Genomic DNA, 21,101 nt, shown 5'->3' on the forward strand with positions numbered 1-21,101 from the left:
CTGAGTCATGGTCAGCACCTTTGCAGAACAATCTCAGTAGGGATGGTCACCATGTCCAAAATGACAGCTAGATGCCATAAGACTATAGATTTCAGGTTATGTTCTCCTGTCTCCTTTCTTCTATATCTCCATAATGCAGGCATCAGTCTCAGGGACCTGAAATGTTTTTGCTTGATTTTCTCTTGTAACATTTGGGTCAGATGAAGACTGAAATGAGGAGCCTTGAAATGAGAATAACTAAAATGGATACATTCTCCATTGCAGAGTCCACTGTGTTTTCCTGGAAAAGGAGTAAGCACGTATGCTGCAGACAAGACAACGGTGCAACATCATACTATTCACATTGTATTTAATAATGCTCTAGTACCATTCAATATAAATAAATAACCATTTAAAAAGTGCTTTCTTGACATTCTCTTTCTTTCATCACTAGTATTTTCTGCAACAGGAAAGGTTAGTAATATACATTGGTTGGTGAATTGGATGAATCTCAGAGAACATGAATATCAGGTACTAATATGCTAGTAAAAACCAGGCACTGGGATGCCTTCTCTTGTTTAAATACTTCAGGCTTGATCTGCAGCTTCCCTCCTTACTGCATTCACTCGCTCTGAAGCCTGTAACTCTTGACAGCTGCTTCTCTCCTGGGCTCTCCCATCCATCTCTGCTAACAAACAAGCACCTTAGCTTGTGGTGCCTGTTATTCACCTACCCTTAGCTGATACACCTTGGCCAGCAGCAGTCCTCGCTGTCCTTAGGCTGCTCTACAGGGAAGAGCATTTGTGCTGAACAGGTCTAAATGTCTGCTAGCCTGAAATATCAGCTGCGTACATTCACGCTGTCCATACAAGGTCTTGGTTCTGCACAATTTAGTGACAGACAGAACTTGTTGATTCACAGAAAGTCTGCTCCCCAGGGCCAGGCCAGGGCAAGAATGGAGATGGCGTGGTAGGGCTGGTCTTGAGAGCTGAATCTGACCGACACTGAACTGACAGTGTAGTACATACAGGAGTAGTAATTTTGCTTTCTTCCGGGGGTGTAGAAACAAAAACTCACTAAAAACATGTGTGTGGTGGTATGTGTTGCAAAGAGAATAGATCCTTGGTATAGACTCTCACTGTCAGTGTCAAAAGCCTATCGTAGTGCCTGTGTGAGATTAAAGGCCTGAAAACTAATTACCATTCCTCCTCCTGTTCATACGGGCAGAAACCCTGCCCATCTCAGAGGAGAAAATGGAGGATCATAAATCAACTCCTTTGTTCCCTCACTCTCGCTCATTCATTGAAATCACAAAGAAGGGGACCTAATCTTGGTTTAATGCCGGGTAGAAGCTTTGAGCCCTGGTGGCAGGATGGGTTGGCAAAGCCCAGTGCAAGCCCTGTTACCTTCTGAAGAGGACAGGACAGAAAGCTCTGAGAAATGCGGAGTGAAAAGCATTTTGTGGATGCTGGGCTTCCTTCATGCTATCCAGTGATAGTATGCCAGACCCTTGCTCTGTAAGGACCTTCCTAGGGACCAGACACTGTTTTTTCAGCCCATTCAGTATTTCTTCATACTCAGACAGCTGAGAGGGTGGCCTCATACTGCTGGGTGTCTTCATCCAGACAGACCCTGGCCTAAGCCTCACTGAACACAGTCCCCATTTCTCTAATTTTTGCCTATTCTTTGATTTCTCCTGTCTCCCTCTCTGAAGGGAGGTATCTCATCCCCTTTACCCCTTCCTGTACTTTAGCCCCCTCCTAGCGGGATGCATGATGGTTCGTTCTCCACTGAGGGAATATGGACCAACTCCCTCTCTCAGATACTCTTCAAAGAGCCCCCTTCATGGAGGCTTCCCAAAATCCCATGGGGACTATCTGCAGAGTGAGGCACTCCTTTGCTCATGTTTTTACCTCACAGTGATTGCTTGGGAGCCAGAAACTTGATGCCACCCACATCTCTTGCATAAAGGAACTATAATTTCCTTCACTGTACTCCCCTCCTTGCTGTGCTTCTGATTATTTTGCCAGTTTAAGACACCATTTTAAAGAAACCCCAGGGAGCACAAAACATATGACATTCATCGGTGAACACCAAGCTCTACTGTTTTGAGGCGAGTGGGTAATATTCTTTCTTCATGAATATGTCAGGTGATCTAAGCTAAAAATCAAAACTAAACAAGGAATAGGCAGAGAAGAATTCTAGTATAAATAAATCAACAAATAAATAAGTTTTCTGCTAGCCCAGAATTTCTTGGGTGAGGGATGATTCAGTTGCTTATAACTTTCCCCCAGCTGTGAAATCCTTGATGTATTTTGAATGCCTAAAGCCTTGTTTCTCATGGTCTGAGTGAAGAAGGTTTTCAAGATGCGCTCAAAGGGGTTTCTGGGTCATTCAAGGAGTCTTCCTGGAAAAGTCACAGCAACACCACTCCCCACGCACACACATGGTACCAACACTTGTGCTTTTAATCCAGTGCATCCTTCCTTCGGTCCTCTTTTGCACCTCCTGCTTTGTGGGCTGCCTTCCACCTGGCTGTCTTCCTGTTCTATTGAGGGAAAGGGAAACCCTTCCACATGACACTGACTCCTCTCTCTTCACAGCACCACATGCTCCTTTCAAAGTTCAATTGGAAAACCTTGTCACATTTGCTATTTCAATTGTCATGTATGTGCTCAAGATAGGTTTTCCAGTGATGTCTCCCCATTCCTTGATGTTCTCACAGCAGATGAGTGCAGGCTGAAGGTTCCTCTTCTCTGAGCACTTCTCACCCACCTCCACTTCAGAGAGTTGTCTTCCTCTCTGGAGGTCTAGGAAGGAAGTCCATGTACAAGATTTGAGACTACTGGAGCCCCTGATGGTGCTGCAGCAGGCTTCCAGGCCTTGAACGTGTTCAAGTCCATCCATCTTTGCCCTTGCTTTCTGGTCCCTGCAGCAAGACACGGAGGCATGGCCTTTGAGGTACAGTACCTGCCAGGTCTCCCCAAGCAGGAGAGGAACTTTATCCAGAGGGCTCTGTGCCTGGGGATCTGGGACGGCATTTTCCAAAACAACCTTAAATGGGAACAGTTCAAGATCCCAGCTGACGGGCAGGCACCAGATCGCTTCTGAACTCCCAAACCCCAAATGGGGTGCTTCATCACAGCTTCCTCTCCAACACCGAAGGCTGATCCATGTAAGTATCTGAATTCATCCCTCAGAGGGGGAGTCTCTCAGGCTAGCTTTGCTTTAAAGCTGGTTTGGGAGCATACCAGCCTCAGGCCAACAGGTCCACATTTGTGCTTTAGTGACAACTCCTGCCCTTGAACCACAGAAGCTCAGGTTTTACATATGGCAAGAGAGACCTTTGGAGGCACCTGCACCCATCCCAGATGTCAGCCTCTATGCTGGCACAGCTGAGAATGAAGATCATATCTAATAAATTTTAACGAATGGTTAGAAGTACAGGGCCCAGGGGGAAGGGAAGCACTCCTCTCCCGGCTGGGGAGGATCGCAGGGCATCACATAATCTCTGTCCCTGCTTATTACCACCTTTTTGGGCAGTTGGAGCTGATCAGAATGGTGACATTTGGGGGTGTTTATCATCCTCCAGCAGTGGAGCAGAGCACTGGGCAGAACAGGCAGGGTGCACAGCTGTTGTGGTTGCTGACAAACTTCAGAAATGATCACAGCCAGCTGCCTCTGTCAAAAAAAAACACAAGGTGAGGTAAGAAGGAGATAGAGGTGTCAATACAACATACGGTATCACAGGGCTATCACATGGCTGACGCAAACACCTGGCAGGCATCAGCAAATAGGTTCCTCAGCCACACTGTGCACAGCTTTGAGCTGGGATGTGGCTGAAGAGCTGCTCGTTCTATTTGCACTAAGAGTCCTAGCCAGGAGATTTTATTTACGGATTAGATAAAGTTTTTGATGGATTTTTTTTTTTTGTCTGCCCTTAAAAATCATTATTTTAACTTCTTTGATAATTTTTTTAAAGAAAGAGCAGGAGGATGAGATCTGAGGATCCCTGTTCAATCTGTCTGGGAGCTCTGAAATGCAGATGAACTTTCTCTGTTTCTGAATTTCACAAGGCACCAGGAGCCCTGTGTTAACCTAAGCACACTCTTCTCTCTCAGATGCCTGTAAATGAATGTTAGCAATAAGACTAGGTAGTTTTTATAATACCAGTCTTGAGTGATACTTTTCAGGACTTTAACAAAGAAAAAAAGGAAGTGAAATTAATTTCTGTCTTCTCAGAAGCCGATGCCTGTGTTTCGAAGGTGTTTCAGTAGAGTCGGCAGGGATGTATGCTGTGATAGCTTTCGGTTACTCTGTGGCAAGCAGACGTACAAGTGGCCCAACTAGAGAGATTGCCAAATCCTGCATCAAGCAATGTCTGCCTAGTTCACGTCTGCAGGCTTTGAAGGGAAAGAAGGCTCTGGGATGTCTGGGATTTAACTGGCTCAATGTGATCCTCAACAAGGACTAATTGCCGAGAGGGAAAGACGGAAACATTCTCCCTATTGTGTCTAAGAACAGAATATCCCCAGGGAAGCAATTTTTTTTTCCCTCAGCCCTGGCTTATCTAGATCATGTCTGTCAAAGTTCTGAAGTTTAGCTACCTTGATAGTAAGGACCTTCAAAACACCATAGCCATCAGCAGAGATCTCAATTTAAAACTTTAAGAGAGTTAAATTAACAATTTTTCTTGACTGCCCAGTCAAGCAATTCACTTTGCAGGTGTCTCCTGGAGTGGATGCCTCCTGCCCACTTGGCAGGTCAGAGTAGCTGCCCCACATGGCAGACAGTGGTGCAGAAGGTATGGTGGTCAAATTCACTGCTAGTGCAAGTGAAAAGCTCCTTCAAAATCTACAGGGATGACCCAATCAACAATCTGCTTGAAAGCATCGGAGAGGATGGCTTAGATAAGGATGCAAGTCCTGCTGGTGAACATCTGGCAGCGTCTTTATCTCTCAGTCTGTTTGCTTTCCTTTCCCACAACAAATGACTTGTGGGGAGCCATTCCCATGAGAATCCATAGCTTCTGTGTGGCATTTCTCATGGAGGATGGCTGAGTGTTTGGCCTGGGAGAGATACTGAGGACAAAAGTGCTGATACATAAATGGCACATTTATGGAAACGTCACATCCGCACCCTGCATCTGTAGTGGAACAGTCAGCTCCTCCTCTGGCAATTAGTCAATGTCCTGGTTAGAACAGCTGGGACCGATTCATCACTGAATGGGTATAGCCCAAACTGTGTATTCTATAGCCCTCCATGCCATTTCCCAGAAACTGTTGTCAGTAGAGGCCTGCGAGGGGGGGGGGGGGGGGAATGTTCCTGAGCACCCTCATATCCTTTTATGGAATGAGCACCCTCATACCCTTTTATGGAATTCCCCGCTCTGAGGGGAGGACTGAACATTCCCACCTGAACTGGAGAGTATATAAACCTGGAGTTTCGGAACCTTTGGGACCACTCGTGGGATCCAGAGGAGGACCGCAGCTCATCGCTCTCAACCTGCAGCTCTTCACCACCCCTGGCCGGACTACAATTACCACTTTTGGTTGGACTGCAGCAGCTCTCCCACCAGCAGGTTTTTCCCCTCTCCCTTTGTTTTGGACTCAAGGGGGGGCCCAGGTAGCACCGCTTTGTTTGTGCCCCGGGGTGCTGGGTTGTACATTTGGGTTTTGTGGGTTATTGCCTGTTGCTTGTCTGTGTGGTTGTACTTATTGTATTATTTTATTAAATTGTTATTCTGACTTGTAATCTCTCTTTGAGTTGGCTTGGTTTCCTCTGCTGGTTAACTTTCAAACCAGCACAGTCAAGGAGGGTCTAATCTATCTGAGATTTTATAAACCTGCTGCTCATCCTTTACAAGGCAAGTGGTAATTCCAGACCAGTTAACCGGATTCTGAGTGCTTGCAAGCTGAGTTTAGGCAATCTTACCTTCAGCCTACTGCAGACTCAGAATGGGCAAGTATGCAAAATGAGCCTGTTGCTGCTAGTGGATCTCACAAAAGCGGTGGTGAAAAGCAGAGCTGCCGCCTAAGCACAGGTGTCTTGCATCATTTATGGGTTGCTAAGATATCTGAGATATTAATAAAAGGCTGGTAGATACAGTACAGAGTTTGTGCCCTACAGGAGGGCCAGGTAGGCTACCCCAGGGTCCCTATGGTGGCACCAGGTGTCTGTGTTTAAGCAACTGACGTGTGTCCCTTCCATCTGCTGCTGGGTGTACAGGCACTGGGATTGCTTGGCACTCTTTGCACAGCTGTCACTCAGAGATGATGAGACAATGTGGAAATGCTGTATGCAGCTACTCGTGATGCACACAGGAGATCAGTGCAGAAGTTGAAATAGTTGTGCCTGTCTGTATAAAAGCTGCCAGTTTTATTTCCACTGGTAGAGCTGAGCTGAGGTGTATATTGGGGTCAGAACTGAAAGCAGCCCTAGAATATCTTCCTAAGTAGGACTAAATCATTCAGCATCCTGTATTCTGACACAGATATGAATCATTTCAAAAAGAGCTGGGTACTCCCAAGATGGGATACATTTATTCTTTTGAATCTTTTGGGATAGGAATCTGTCAAGGGCAGACACTGGGATGAGAGGGCATGGCATCTGGCAGAGGAGGTCATAGCTCCTCTGAAGCTTGTTCTTCATCAAGCTCTTCCTAAGAAAATATCAACGATCTCTGGTACATTCCTGCCCTCACCACTGTTGGTTGCCGTAATTCTCCATCCTTCTGCTGATCCTGGCTCTGCGAACTTCCAAAGGCACTTCCTAGGGCCTTCATTATTTCTCCTCAGCAGCAGATGTATTCCTAGCTCTCATATCGTTGGTACCAAACCCCTCAAACTGAGAGTCTGTGTAGGTTGCTCTTTGCCAGTTCCTGTTTTGTGGTGGTCTAAGTGTTCCATCAGCCTTTCCCTGCTGCACCCACACCACAGCTGTTCACGCAGGATAAAAGCTGAAGGTGGATGCATGAAGCACTGCAGAGGTGGCAGGGCTGCTGGGACAAAAGGTTGCTGCAGGAGTGTGGTTTCCTTCCATACACTGTAGGACAACTCTCACACTAAAGAGAGTTTGGAGCTGGCAGAAAGAGTGGAGCAAGGAATTTGTCTTGTCCTTAATACTGAGTGAAGCTGAAGGATTCTGCTGCCACTTTTCTCTCTGTCTGTAAGCTGGCAAAGCTTCCATGTGATCTGCAAGGAGTCTTGAACGAGTAAGAAACTTGTGAAAAGGGTTGTATGGTTAATATATGCAGTTTTTGAGGAAATAGCATAAATAAGAAGATGGGTACACATTTTTTGTCTTGTTAAAACCAATAAAGACAAAGGTACTCACACCCTGGAGCTGGCTCTTTGCTTACACCTCTACTCTGGGGTCTGTAAATCCACGCTTGCCTTCATTAACCAGAGTGGGCCTCTCAGTTCTTGTGTGCCAGACCAGCACCTAGAAGGAAATACAAGGAGTTTGAGGGTTCTGGATGCCATGGAAACAATGAGAGTACCCCATCCATTGGGTGTTCACAGCTGTTTGAAGCACGTGATTCAAAGGGGTTGATCCTGGGAGACACTTCACAGGTGCATGAAAGAGTGACAAGGAGGAGGAATCATTCTGGATCAAAACCCCAGACTCAAACCTCTGCCAATCCTCCTGGATTTTGGAGAAGCAGTCTGGGCACAAATTGTACATCTGAGGTTCTTTATTAACACAGAATGCATAACACCGCTTCTCAGCTCTCTCTGAGCTTCACATCTGTGAAGAATTTGGCAGGCTTTGTCCGTCTGTCCCAGCACCATTTGGCACCGACATGTGCCAGCACAGGGCAGGCACAGTGGAAGGTGGAGGGGCAGGGCAGGAGGCTGTAAAAGCAGCCAGGACACAGCAAGGAGATTGTATCTTCAAGGTTTTTTGTCCTACTCACCTTTGTGCAGTTGGCTGCTTTGGGCTCCAGCCCATCCATAGTCACTAGATCCTTCAGGAGACTGGTTTCCTGGTAGCCTCCTTTAACTCCCTCCAGCTTGAAACTGGCGTGAGGCTTCTCCAAAATCAGCTTGATGCTGATAGCAAATCCAGCCATGTCAATAGCAAAGGGACGATTAGGGTCAAAGACGGTTTTCCAGCCCACCACCTTCCCTGCTGGGCTCACTTTTGGGGATTCATATCGCAGCCCCCCAACGAAAGCCACCGGCCAGACGGACACCCTCCTTGTGTAGCGCATCTGTGTGCCGGAAAGAAACAGTGCTGTGAGAATTCAACCCCACAGTGTTTGTCCCAACCCATTAGTGTGCCATTCTCTGCTTTCACTGGCACGCACCCGTCCTCCCCTGTTGACTTCCCATTCAATCACATTGCTCTAGGCAGCACATCGCTCTAGGCAGCACTAGTGCTACTGCTTGAAGAGCTACAGCTTCCAAAGCCACAAGACTGTTTTTTAGCGCATTATCCTCTGAACACCTGCTTCACTGCTTCTCTGTGCCCATATTCAGTCCCTCAGAAGAATGAAAACCTTTGGTTTTCTGATCTCATTTGAAATTTTTTCCTTTCTTTTGGTAAAATTTTATCATTTTTGTAAATGCCACGTACAACTTCTACCAGGCTTCTAGCTCTGTATTATCAACGCCACTCACTCCAGTTTCATCCTCCTGGAAGTAATCTCCCCCATGATTGATCCATCTTTGTCCTCATCTATTACAGTTTCCTCCCCCATCCCCCACCTTGCTTTTTCATCCATGGCTACTGCCTGAAAGAGTGTGGTTTTATTGAAATTGTCAGAAAGGATCTGTAAAGAAGTAAGAAAGCATGAGCTTAACAGAGATCTAAAAAATTCTGAGAACTGGAAATATGTTCTGATGCATAATTCTGCACTTCAAGTGGCTTAGTACAGTTTGGCTTTAATTGGTAACAAGGGAGTTTACTGGATTTTTGCAAGCTTACAATAGACTTGGCATCTCACAAAAGCCAGGTTTCCAGCTGAAGTCTGGGTAAGCTTCTGTGATCCCAGAGGCACAGCCCTGTTGTGGTGGCTGCAACTGAAGTACTGAAGGGCAGCCAAGGAGTAAAGGCAGACTAGAAATTCAGACAACTTTCCTGCCATCCCCTACCCATCACACCCCTACAACAGTGCAGACTTATGCTTTGCCAGAAGTATGTCTCTGGTGCTTATTTAAATTAGGTCAGCTGTCCCTGTGGTGAAGTATAAATTCTGAGGTATGTATCCTCTGGTCCCCTGCAAAAGGGGCTCTAGCTGGTGCAACGGTGTGTGAGTGACTATTCGCATCTGCAGCCCATACCATGGCGGATGTGCTCTTTGCTCTTTAAGCCCTTTGAAGCGTGGTTCCTGGGTTTGCATAACTGTAGGTTTGCATCTGCCCTATACCTAGCTGGCATTATGTGCAGAGTGGGTGAGGTGGGCTCCAGGCAGCATGCCAGAGCCCTTGTCTCCCAGCTGATGATAAAAGTCCATGTGGTAGACCTCCCTTAGAGGTCTTTGCAAGTGCAACTGGACTTAAGAGGCTCTGCAGCTATATCCTGCTTTTCTGCCCCATGTAATTTTATGTCTCTTACCTCTTCAAAGAGTTCCAGGCTGTAGGTATTATCATCATCAGCAAAATACACCACCCCTTCTGGTGGCGCAGTGTTGCTGAAGCTGTCCCTCAGCCAGTGCAGCCCCAGGTTCCTCTGCAGTGTCCCTCTTGGGGTGTGGGATGGGATCCAAGACAGACCCAGCTTCAGGCTCTTGGGCGTCTCCACATTGAGGTGGGTGAAGTTGAGCCCAGCCTTCTCCAGCAGGTTGGATACCAGGTTGGTCCTCCGTGGTGAATCCTCCACCACCACCCAGTGCAGGTTCTGTACATGTAGGAAGGTGTTGGCCAGACGGGTCAGCTCAGCTTTTTGCACCGGTCGGGTGTAGGTAGGGGTAATAACAAAGATGGTTGGCAGGGTGTCTGACCATGGGGGAGGCCTGGAGTACACATAATTCTGGATGATTTTAGGGGTAGCCCCTATGCTTTGCTGCTGCCGAGTGCATGATGGGAAGCCTTCTTCTCTCAGTGCAGACGTACCATTGAGGAGAGCTTTAGAGGTCACGTTCTCATCTGTCTCTTCTGGGGCGAAGGAAGGAAGGAAGGAAGGAAGGAACAGGAAGAAGAAGAAAAAGAAAGAGAAAAGAATAAGAAGATGTTAGAGGACTAACAACTGCTGGGCTGCTTCCTCTTCAGGGAGGAGGCTGGGACACATCTGTCTGAAGTCAGTGCTCAGCACAACAGCATCCTCTCCCCAAAGCCAGCCTAAGATACATGTTTAACACTCTCTTAAGAACAGTTTATGTGCCTGCTGTAGGCAAACCCTTAGGGGGCCTTCAGGTAACCTTATCTTTCTTTAACCCATCCCACTAGAGAGCATCTACCAGGATTCAAACCAGCAATCATCACAACCACCAGCACACTGTCAGCAGAACTCTTGCACTTACTTCTCAGCAGGCTGAGGTAGTGGGTGGTTGGGTATTGGTGCCACAAGGTTAGGAGAAGAGCCCATGGCAAGGCAATCAGGAGCGTGGTAAGAAGGTTACGTCTCCTCAGCATGCTGCAGGGAGCTTCCAATGCCCAGGCATCTCTCTACCTTTCAGAAAAGAAAGAGTAAGGTCTCCAAAATATCAATCATCACAAATGCAGGGAGACATGATAAATGTTTGGCCCTGATTCAGCAAAATGTTTGTCTAAGTTTACAAGGAGCCCCATTAACACTGTGGACCCTAACCATGTTCCAGCTGCCCTGACCAACTCTGGTGCTACTGAATAAAGCTTTTAGCTATTTATGTTGCTATAAAGAACTTCCACTGTCCCATGATGAACCCACTGTCCTTAACTTAGGGTTGTTCTTGTTGCTGATTCTGAAGCCAGAGAAGACTGCTACTTGCCCCCTCTCTGGGACTTGTGTTCATTCCTGAGCTTTGTGGTGACCATTTAATTTGCTTCTTTTGTACAATTTTTTAAAACTGTGTGAAAGATTTGTGTGCCTCCATATGCATGTGGAGAAAACAAGTAATGTCAGGCATCTTCAAGATAGCCAGCATCTCTTTCATCTCTGTGGTTTTAATTCATCCTCCTTATGCAGATGCATTGAGGCAATCAGGGATTTCCATGAAATCCCTGCCTTGGTTATTCCACAGTGCTGGTGATGCCTACTGAAAGTTTAATTATTCCACATCACTTTCTCCTTCTGGCTCTCAGTGTTCAGCCATTGCAGCACTTCCTTTAAATGACAGACTTCAGAGTATCCAGCAAGCCCCATCAGATCCTCTTGCTGTCCTGGGCTGAATGCCAGGGAATTTTATGGGTACTGAAGGCCAGTCATCTGAAACCAGGGTCCTCAAAGGGACATAGGCACATATTGTTCAAAGACAACTCCTTGTCAAGGATTTGGGTCTAGCAGCTCCTCATCTGTCCGAATGGGAAGGATTGCCTTGCTTCAGCCTTAGAGAATGATGTGAGAAGAAACATGACAAGTAGTTCAAAAGGGCTCTGCTTTGCAGTGACAGCAGCCACAGGGTACTCCTGGAAGTTATTAGCAGATGCTATTCTAAATTTATCCTCTGGGACCTTCTTAGAATCTGTCTTTAATTGTTTCCCTGACATTTCACCTTGGTGTCCTGAAAAAACAAGGATTATGCAATTGCAGGGCTCATTAGTGCCCTACCACCAATAACTATCAAACCTATTTCAGCCAGATCTGACAGAAGACTAGCACATCTCAGCAAGTCTTCAAGTGGATGCACATAAGCATTCCCTGTTAAGGTAATTACTGCTACACAAGCTCATTCCTTGTTTGGCACCAATGGTACCACACTGGAGCCATCCCTCAAGGGAATCTGCTTCCACTGACTGCTCCCCAAAACAGCCATTCATGGTGATAATCTCTAATGTTTCTTACCTACTCACTCAGTAAACACCATGGTGCCCATTTCTCTACTTCCAAGCTGTCAAGAACTGGTGAAGAAGTGGGTCAAGGAACCTGTGTGGCTGGGAGCACACAGGAGTGTTTTGGTGATGCCAGCAGGAGCCTTGTGCAGCAAACATGCTGGCTCTGCATAGCTTCATTGGGTTTTGATGACTGGGTCCCGGGCAGGTACAAGAGTCCCCTTCAAGCTCTAATGCCAAAGGCATAGGTGTTTGGTAAGCTACAGATCCAGGCTGGACACGGGGTAGAATGATATTACCCACACCAGGGGCTGCTTTCCCTACAGGAAATCCCTTCTCTTCCTAACACAGCACTGCAGAGTAAAGCTTCCATCATTCATGGCTGTGAAAACAGACAGAGCCACAAAAGAAATCCAAAAATTGCTAATAATAATAGCAGATACCTAGGTCCACTCAGGCTCCTTGAAGCTTCTTGCTTCCTCTGGTAGCTTGCAATTACAAATGTCCCTGCAGTGGAGTCAGGCAGCCAGTGCTTTTTCCCTTTAATAAAAGGACTTAATTACACAGACACAGTTTCTATGCAGCAGGCCTGCCACTGCTGCAAACTCAGGTTGCTTCTGGAGGGAAGGAGAGGAGGAGGCAGCAGTGGCAGCTGTGTTACCAAGAGAGCACAGAGGAGAGTGGATCAGAGTTAGAAGATTTTTTTAACAAATTCCCTTTCTAGTTCTTTCTCCTCCTCCCCCTTCCAGCTTCCCGAACACTGCAAACAAGTGGAGATGCTGTCTGTGTGTGCAACTCCCCTGGTGCTTTGTGCTCATTTATTTCTACATGCACCTTCTCTCTATTACTTTTCCAAAGCAGGCAATGCTGAACAAGTTAAGCCTTGCATAAAGCCCTGGGTAACTTGTGAACCTTGCAGAGGAGCTGACTTTAACCCCATTTTCAAAAAATATCTCTTGGAATACTTTATTTTCTCTTTAAAATGGTGCCTTCTCTCCCCCACTTTCTCCCCCTGTATCCATCATGCTTGTGCTCTTCTTTGTTGCTTTAAGTCTTTCACCTGCCTTATCTCAATCCTTAAGAGTCTCTTTTCTTACCTCTTTCCAGGACTGCAGGAATCCCCTGGCTTACTAATAATTTTAGCCTTTGTCTTCTATCCTTCCCCACACAAAGGCCCTTTGCTTTCTCTTAATGTCCACCCTGCATAGAATATTTCCCACAAAGTGGTCCATTAAAGCATCAGCCTATCCTTTTGAAAACACAGCATCAGAACCCAGTCACATTTCAATGCCTCTGAATAGCCTGCTGATGGCCCCAGTGGGGCTTACAGAGGTTTACTGCACATATTTTTACCTACTTTTTATAATTAAAAACAAAGTCTCCTAAGTGGTTCAGATTAATTGCATGCCTGCTGGCAAGCATTACTGTGTGTATTCTTGGCACAACCAGCTACCTTCCTTCTGCCTTAAACTCTTTCAGAGTAGATCCTATTAAATGAGATTGAAGATCAGAAGAAAATTTTGTGATCATCTAAACCCATCTCCAGCGATCATCCGGTAATTCCTGGGTTTAAGCTGTAGAGGGCAGGGACTATCCCTTAATGTGCTTGTACAGTCCGGCACTGATCCCAACAGGAGCCTTTGGATGTGCTCGCAATATAAATATTATTGATTGTACTCTCTTGCTGGCACTTCTCCTCCCTTGCTATTTCTCCTGTCCTGCCTATTCCCCTTTCTCTTTCCTTTTCTTTTTTTTTCCCTAGTGTCTCCTGCAGCCCTTGCTTGTGTTACACACCCTTAACAACATTAGCTGGATGTTTGATGGATGCCTTCAATATGCTGCCTGTAGCCTTCTTGAGCTGTTTTCCAATTACACATCCCTCTTCTTAATTTCATCCATCAATCTTCTGTTCTCCATTAAAAAATAAACAAACACACACACACAGAGCACAAAACTGAGCATGATAGGAACAAAATGTTTCTTGTACTGCTTTTGTTTCACGCTGCTTTGTCAGACTTCTCAGTTCCTGAGATACCACACCATTCAATCTCCATTTAGGCTCACGTGCTGATGCAGGGGGCCTTAATCTGAAAGGATTCAGGAGAAGAGAACCAGAGAAGCACACAGCGGGAAGAGCCGAATGACCCAGACTGATACTGAAGAGAAGTAAGATCTGGCCGAGGTTCAGAGCATTGCATGTGACCAGTCCCTTCATCTACTGTTGACTAATTACCAACAATTTGTTACAGGCAGGATAGCCCAGATGTTGAGAGAGGGATAAGGTTTCCAGGCTGGAGAGCAACCCAGGGAGTGACTTTCTCTCTGAGCTGCAGAGGAATTTGAAAGGACATGCTGAGTGAATGGCAGAGAAAGGAGAAAGTTAGGGAGAGACCCATCTGACTGGGGATTATCAGGCTGACATATGAGTTCAGGTGCCTGCAATTTTTCTACAGTCATGTTGAAAAGCTGCTCAATTTACATCCTCCTTGATAACTCAGAAATTATTAGAGTCACATGGGCTTCGGTAGTTCTGTTCTGAGGTTTTGGTTCTGCCCTCGACCTCCTTATCCGGAATAAGAACCACACCTTTTGAAAAGTTTGGTCTGCAAGAAAGGTGATTTTGCAGCCTCTCTTTCAGGGCAGCCAGTCTACCTGAGCCAGGCTTAGAAGACCCTGAATGCTTAACCAGCCCCAGGACTGTACAGCTATAGTTGGAGACACAGGCTGTAAAGATCATTATCTTCCCAGAGGGACAAATTTCACCTTTCAAAGTGTCCCCTGGGAACATCCTGCCATCCAGTGTAGAGATTTTCTAGGCAAGCACTCAAAGCAAACTAGTCTCAGCTAACAGAGCCAAAAGTTTCAAGAAACACTCGCTTATCTCGGTTTGTACCATGTTTGCAAGCCTACCATTCTGTGCATACCCTGGGAGGAGAGAGGCGTGGAGAGGGGAGGAGAGAGGACTGTGAGGGGCAGAACTGGAGCAGAGCTGCAGGTATATGCAGATGACTCTTAATTTCATGCACTAAAACTGTCAGCAGGGTCTTTGGTTTGTTTTGCCTGCATTTTGCTGCCTCTCTCCATCAGCCCCTAGCCACCTTGAGGAAGTCCATGCAGATTTCATGAGATCCCTAACTCCCAGTGTGGGAGATGTGATGCTGAAGGCAGAGCAGGGAGCTTTCAATTATTGATGAGAGCGACCTCTCTTTAAACAAGGAATGCATAATTCATGACAGCGCCGGTATTTGTGGTGAGCAGCACGGGCTCAGTCTCTGCTTTGCTGAAATGCACAGGAAGCTGCTGTCCCCTCTCCCCCCATTCCCTCGGGCCCATCAGAGCCCTCAGCCGAAACTACAATAGTGTTTAAAATCGAGACAGGCCAAGATGCTGCAGCGCTTCCCCTCGCCAGGCAGCTGCCTGCCTGTTTGAGATGTGCTTGATAAAGTGGGAGGATGGATTCAAGGAACCACAGAAGTGGGTGGAATGGGTTATTGCTCTGGAATAAGCAGGGGTAATTACTGTGCAAACACAGCCACACAGGACATTTCTCAGTAGTGAGACTCCTCTGACCCCAAGACAGATCTGCAGGAATAGCATCATTGTAGGACAGAAAGGATGGGCTAGATCTAAAGGACAGTGCCCGAGGGTTCACGGTCAGCTGTATTTTTCGTGGGGGTGGGAAAGAGAAGGGGAAAAGGAAAATTTGGTTTTCTGCTCAATAAATAGCAATTTCTCCCCTAAACTCTGATGGAACTGAGTGGCTGAAAAACAAAGGGAAAAAAAAAGAAGGAAGAGTATTTTTTTCCAGGAAGGGAAATGTTAATTATGGAATCATGGGTTGTTTTGGATTGAGCAGCATCTGTGCATCTGAAAGAGTGCATTAATGTCTGTTTTGAAAGGTCATAGAATCATAGAATAATTGAAAGATATGGGTTGGAAGGGACCTTCAAGATCATCTAATGGGCAGGGACACCTTCTACTAGACCAGGTTGCTCAAAGCTGCATCCAACTTGGCCTTGTACACTTTCAGGGATGGGGTGGCCACAAGCTCTCTGTGCTGGTGTCTCTCTACTCTTAAAGTGAAGAATGCTCTCTAATATCTAATCTACACCTACCCTCTTTCAGTTTGAAGCCATTTCCCCTTGTCCTATCAGTACACGCCCTTATAAAAAGTCCCTCTCCAGCTCTCTTGTAGCCCCTTTTAGGTACCGGAAGGTACTTTAAGGTCTTCCTGGAGCCTTCTCTTCTTCAGACTGAACAATCTCAATTCTTTCAGCATGACTTCATAGGAGAGGGAAGAGAAAGGCTCTCTCCTAAACCACAACTGGGATCTTGACCTCCCAGTAGTACAGGTAATGTAGGAGACTGTGGTTCTGTCTGAAGACAGAAGAATGTTCTTCTGCTAGGGGTTTTAATCCTCCCTCTGCTGTAGACCTTGTGAATGCCTTCAGGCAAGTGACACCTGCCATCTGAATGAGGTGAGCACTTCTCTACCACTTGTGGGGACAGAGGGCAAGGGAAAATTAACTGAGTCCCCTGGAGAGACAAAAATCAGAGAACTACAAATAATAAAACAATACAGGGAAGGATGGCCAGGTCCTTCTCCAGGGCAGGAAGAGCAGAGCTACCAGCAGCTGTGGGGTTTCAAGGCTCAGCCCCATCTATACTCTGTCCCTTGGTGAGCAGGCTCCTGTGGGGACAACTTCCCCAGGAAGTGAGTCACTCCCAGCGAAACAGCCGCCCTTCCCAAGTTCCTTTGCCTTTTCCTCAGATGCAAAGAAAGGATTCATCCTCTCCCTCCCAGCTCTGATCCCTTCACCGTATGGGAGCGCAGTTACTTCATCCCAGAAACCAGACTTGTCCTTGGAGAATACACTATGCACACCCCCCCATCCCTTCACTGCCCACATGAACCCAAGTCAAGAATTTTCCTCCAGTCTTGGTCCATAAACAGCTTGGCATGGTGCCTTTCCCAAAAGCATCCTTATCCCAGACATGTGGCTTGCGTGGGGGAGCACAGACTGGAGGAGGGTGATGCTTTATACAGGGCTTTGTTCCAATTTAAAAAAAAAAAAAAAGGCTGAAAAACCTCAACAGAAAACAAAAAGGAAACTTTAACGAAGCTAATTAAATCTGCTGGCTATGTCCCATGGGAGCCAATACCTTAGAGACAGCACGTGGCTCAGCCTGCTATCCCCAGGTAGATCAAGGGTATCCAGGCACTATCTGGGCTATCAGCAGGAATGGAGATAACCCAGTTTGGATAAACGCTAGACCTTGAACTTGGCTGCAAAACTCATCCTTGCAGGGAGCCTTCCGGAGCCTGAAAAAGGAGGTCTAAACCAGGCTATTTTTAATCAGCTGAGACCCAAATGTCCTTCACGATCCACCCATGCAACCTGTCACCGCCCTCCTGTCCCCTAAGCATTGGCAAGGGTGGGCTGTGACTCTGAGGGACACAGTCCTCTGCCCCATCACAATTTCCCTGCACTGCAGAGCCGTAATCCAGGGGTGCCAGAAATACCTGGAGAAAGATTAGCAACTCAAGCCTAAAGAGAAGCAGGTGGTACCAGATGTCTCCTGAGAAAGCTTGCTGTCTCCTGAGAGACCTCTAAGCTTGGAGTTATCCTCTCTTGAAAGGAAAGTCGGGGGCTTATTCAAACGTCAGCTTCTCTCCCCTGCTGCTGAGCTCTGGCAGAACTGAAGTCCTTTTCAGACGCTGATGACTATTACAGAATAATCATTCCAAACATATCAGCATGAATCAGCCCAATATCTGCATTAGCCAACAAAAAAAGGGCTTTTTTCTTTTTTTTTTTTTTTTTTCCAAAGAGGCAAAATAATTCTAAGGAAGCAAAAACAATAGCGGATTGTTCCAAAGTTTCTGTATATTTCATTCAAATCTTTCCCTACTGAGTTAACAGCTGATGCCTGTTCAGCAGGAGTGGGAGCTGTCATTTTACAGATTTCTTACAAAAGCAGAAAGGAAAAACCCATAGTATTTCCTTCCAGAACATTTTCAAAGATGGAGAGGAATTACTTTATCAGAGAAAAAGGCATTAGGCATTATTTGATGGATAATTATATTCCACAGGTGCTTGTTTTGAGAGGAAAAAAATCATGTTGATCACAAAGCTCATTCTAAAGATATGAGGCCCAAAGGCCAATGCTGTTCCTGTGGTAGCAGCCAGGATGCAGAGACAGGCTTTGATCTTAGCTATGTGTCAATATGACATCAAATGCAGACCTCCAGAGGAACATGCTATCACTAATGCACACCCTTGATTGATTTAGATAGCTTGTTTTCCTCCTGCTTTCAAAGGCAATGTTGAAATGCTCTTCCCTGCTGGACTTCCTGGTTAGCCCTAAGGAGGACAAAAGAAAGCAAAGGAGAAGCTGCTCTGGCTGAATTCAGAGTGCAAATGAGCGAAACAGCGATTATGCCATTTAAAATATCAGTGTAGCTGAATATGTTCCCAAATCCTGTGGGAATACTGACATTTTAATGGTTACATGTATGTGCTGGCACCCTGAAGAATCTGAAGTCAAGATCCGTTATTGCATGGAAGAACTGTGGGCAAGTGAGTGCAATGCAAAGGCAAGAATCCCCCCGAGCTTTTATTTGGGAGCGCTGGCTGAGTTATGTGATCAATAAAACCACCAAGAAAACAGCAAATTTGTGTGAAATGTTTTTGTGGGTGGCCACTCCATATAGATTAGCACAGAGAGGACACTGACCAGCCCTGATGAGTCGCTACCATATCACGCAGTTGTTAGTTGTGTGAGAAGTAAAAAGAGGAGAAACATCACTTTGATCTCCCTGATGGACATTTTTGCCGTTGCAGTTCTCTGAACTGTGTGAAATACACTTACTTTGTAACTAGCTGAGATGGTCCAAAATGCTAATTCTGATTTCTTCCTCCAAATAAATCATCAGCACTCACTAGATTTGCCGCTTGCTGCGCGGCATCCGAGCGTCATGCAGACATTTTTATAAACAAATGCAGAATGGAGAAATAAATTGGCACCTAGAGAATTGTCTTTTGCAATAGATATACGTTATGGTCCGCTGCTTGACTTGTACCTTCAATGCCACAGCTGATCTGTGTAGCTTGGGCTCGCTTAAAAGAAACAGTAAAATGAAAATTAGAGTCAGAAAACAGTGTTTATTTTTCTGCCTTCTGTATGTGAAATGAAAAGAGAAGACTGCGAAGGAAAGAAGGGGCAGGAAGGTGATGGCCAGTGTCCTGCTGTGGCTACCCTGCTGTCCTTCCCTGTCCTATCAGGGAAGCTGTTGACTCTGGACTACAGGCAGGTCACATCTGAATTAGGTGCCAAGGTATCAAGAAACCCATATGCAATTCCCACCTCCTGGGAATGCCACGGGAGCAGTTAGTGCAGTAGTTGAAATATCTAACTTGGACACTGGTGGTAGCTGCCAGAAGATATTGAAATAAGATTTATTTTGTAGAAAAGGTAAGCAGTGGATCCATTTGGGTGAACAGATGGAGCTGAAGAGTAGCAAAAGTCAGTGCCCCTTTCTGACAAAAATCCAAGCCTACTAGAAAAAAAAGATGTGGGTTTTGGTTTCTGCTTTTCCATGTCTTGCACTGTGAAAATGGAAGAGTCTGTTGGGAAGGTAGGGAAGGCTGTGAGGGCAGACGAGCTCTCAGCACGAGAGACAAACTCTGATCTCTCCCTTAGAGTGCATAGGGTTGCCATAGGGCTTGCTTGTACGGGGCTTGCTCTCTGCCATGCTCCTTAATTGCACCTGAAAGCAGACAGGTCTAAGAGTCGTCTTTACACAAAGTGTTTGTGAACCTTCCCTTGAGAGGGAGGTCAGCCTATGCTGTATTGTACTTGTGGGCTCACCTGTGAAATTGTGTGCTTCAGGCTGATCGAGACCTGGATGTATAAGTGGGTGATGCTTCCCTCCAACCTGGTAAGTTGCCTGCTCTGTCTGTTTCTTGAGTTTGAAGTATCATCTTTGCAGAAATACAAGCAAGAAAATCCTGGGAGATGCCTCTCCCCAGCTCTTACACATCTGCAGTCAAGGTTTCTGGGTCGTGCTGTCTTTCCTACCTTCCTTCCACATTCATGGGCTGCCAGTTGGCCTTGGACAGAATAACTCATGAATACATACTTCTGGTTGGAGAGGAAAGATGAACTAGGCTTTTTTTGAATCCTCCTCTGCACTTTGAGAGCCCTTGGAGCTCACTTCAAAGGCAGATCAGGTTGGCCTGAAACATCAGGTCAAAGAATGGTTTCTTGTTAAAATTAAAAGTGGGCTGCTGCTGTAAATCTGAGAGGTGGATCTGAATCTGTCCTGATTGTGGGAGTGAATCTGGCTCTCTCCTTGTGTTGCAGGGAGGAAAGGTTGCTCTGGTTATCAAAAAACTGTGTGCCTTGGGTCAGGGTGTAGTCTCCCCACAGACAGAGATGCTGGTAAAAGTGGTAGCTGCAGAGGTAGAAATTGGATCTCTGGAAACTCAGAAATGCCTTAAAACAAGGGGCCAATTTGTCTTTACCGGACAATGAACTCCTTTCCCCGGAGCACGCTTCTGGTTGCTTTTCACAGACTTTGTCCTGAACTAGATTCCGTACATTAAGTGACTGTTCACAACCTTTTTTCTCTGTCTGTAGTAAAGTCTCCTTCTTCAACTTATCAGCTCTTTCCCAGCAGAGCAATGCTGGGTGTTACCCAAACTGGGCTAAACTTAGGATGGTGTTACTAAGGTTGCTCCCACCCACATCCTTCCCAAACCCCTGCAAGTGTGTCCACACCCTGCATCTCTGGCTGGTGCCTGGTGTCCTGGTCTTCTGTTGGCAGTGGTCTCGTGTGTCCTCAGCGTGACAGTCACCTTGGTATTTCTGAGCTACAGCAGCACAAGACCAAAAGCAGTTCTTTGTGAGGACGTTTCTGGAAGTCAAGAAGTCAGGTGAGGCATTCCTAGCTTTCCATGTGCACATGTGAACTACCTCTATCCCTTACCAGCTCCACAAAAAATAACCCTGAAGGACCAGCAACACTTCCTAGACAGGGGAAACATCGAAAAACCTCTTGGGAAGGAAGAAGGAAGAAACTGGACTTCTGCTCCTGCTGCTGTAACTAATTTGTAGGCCATCTGTTTGTCCTGATGCTCAGGTCAGGACCCATATTGGTGTTAGGAAAGAAATACTTTCAGATTTTATCACTCTGGTAAAATGTGT

General features: G+C 46.2%; 1 protein-coding gene across 3 annotated transcripts in view; it reads right to left on the reverse strand.

Moving 5' to 3' along the window:
* Positions 1–332: 332 nt before the first annotated feature.
* LOC116783504 (galactosylgalactosylxylosylprotein 3-beta-glucuronosyltransferase 1-like) overlaps positions 333–21,101 on the reverse strand; it is a 29,431-nt gene continuing 8,662 nt past the window's right edge. The window contains exons 2-6 of one of the 3 annotated variants that reach the window (XM_032681130.1): positions 10,445–10,589; positions 9,541–10,079; positions 7,898–8,194; positions 7,315–7,422; positions 333–3,660 (exon numbers count right to left, since the gene is read on the reverse strand). In XM_032681130.1, coding sequence (XP_032537021.1) covers positions 7,336–7,422; positions 7,898–8,194; positions 9,541–10,079; positions 10,445–10,556 — 1,035 coding nt within the window. In that variant the 5' untranslated portion in view covers positions 10,557–10,589 and the 3' untranslated portion in view covers positions 333–3,660; positions 7,315–7,335. Of the gene's footprint in view, positions 3,661–7,314; positions 7,423–7,897; positions 8,195–9,540; positions 10,080–10,444; positions 10,594–21,101 lie in introns of all 3 variants that reach the window. The other 2 variants (XM_032681128.1, XM_032681127.1) reach the window with 2 other exon arrangements.

This window comes from Chiroxiphia lanceolata, chromosome 2, assembly GCF_009829145.1.
Source record: "Chiroxiphia lanceolata isolate bChiLan1 chromosome 2, bChiLan1.pri, whole genome shotgun sequence".
Classification (NCBI taxonomy): Eukaryota; Metazoa; Chordata; class Aves; order Passeriformes; family Pipridae; genus Chiroxiphia; species Chiroxiphia lanceolata.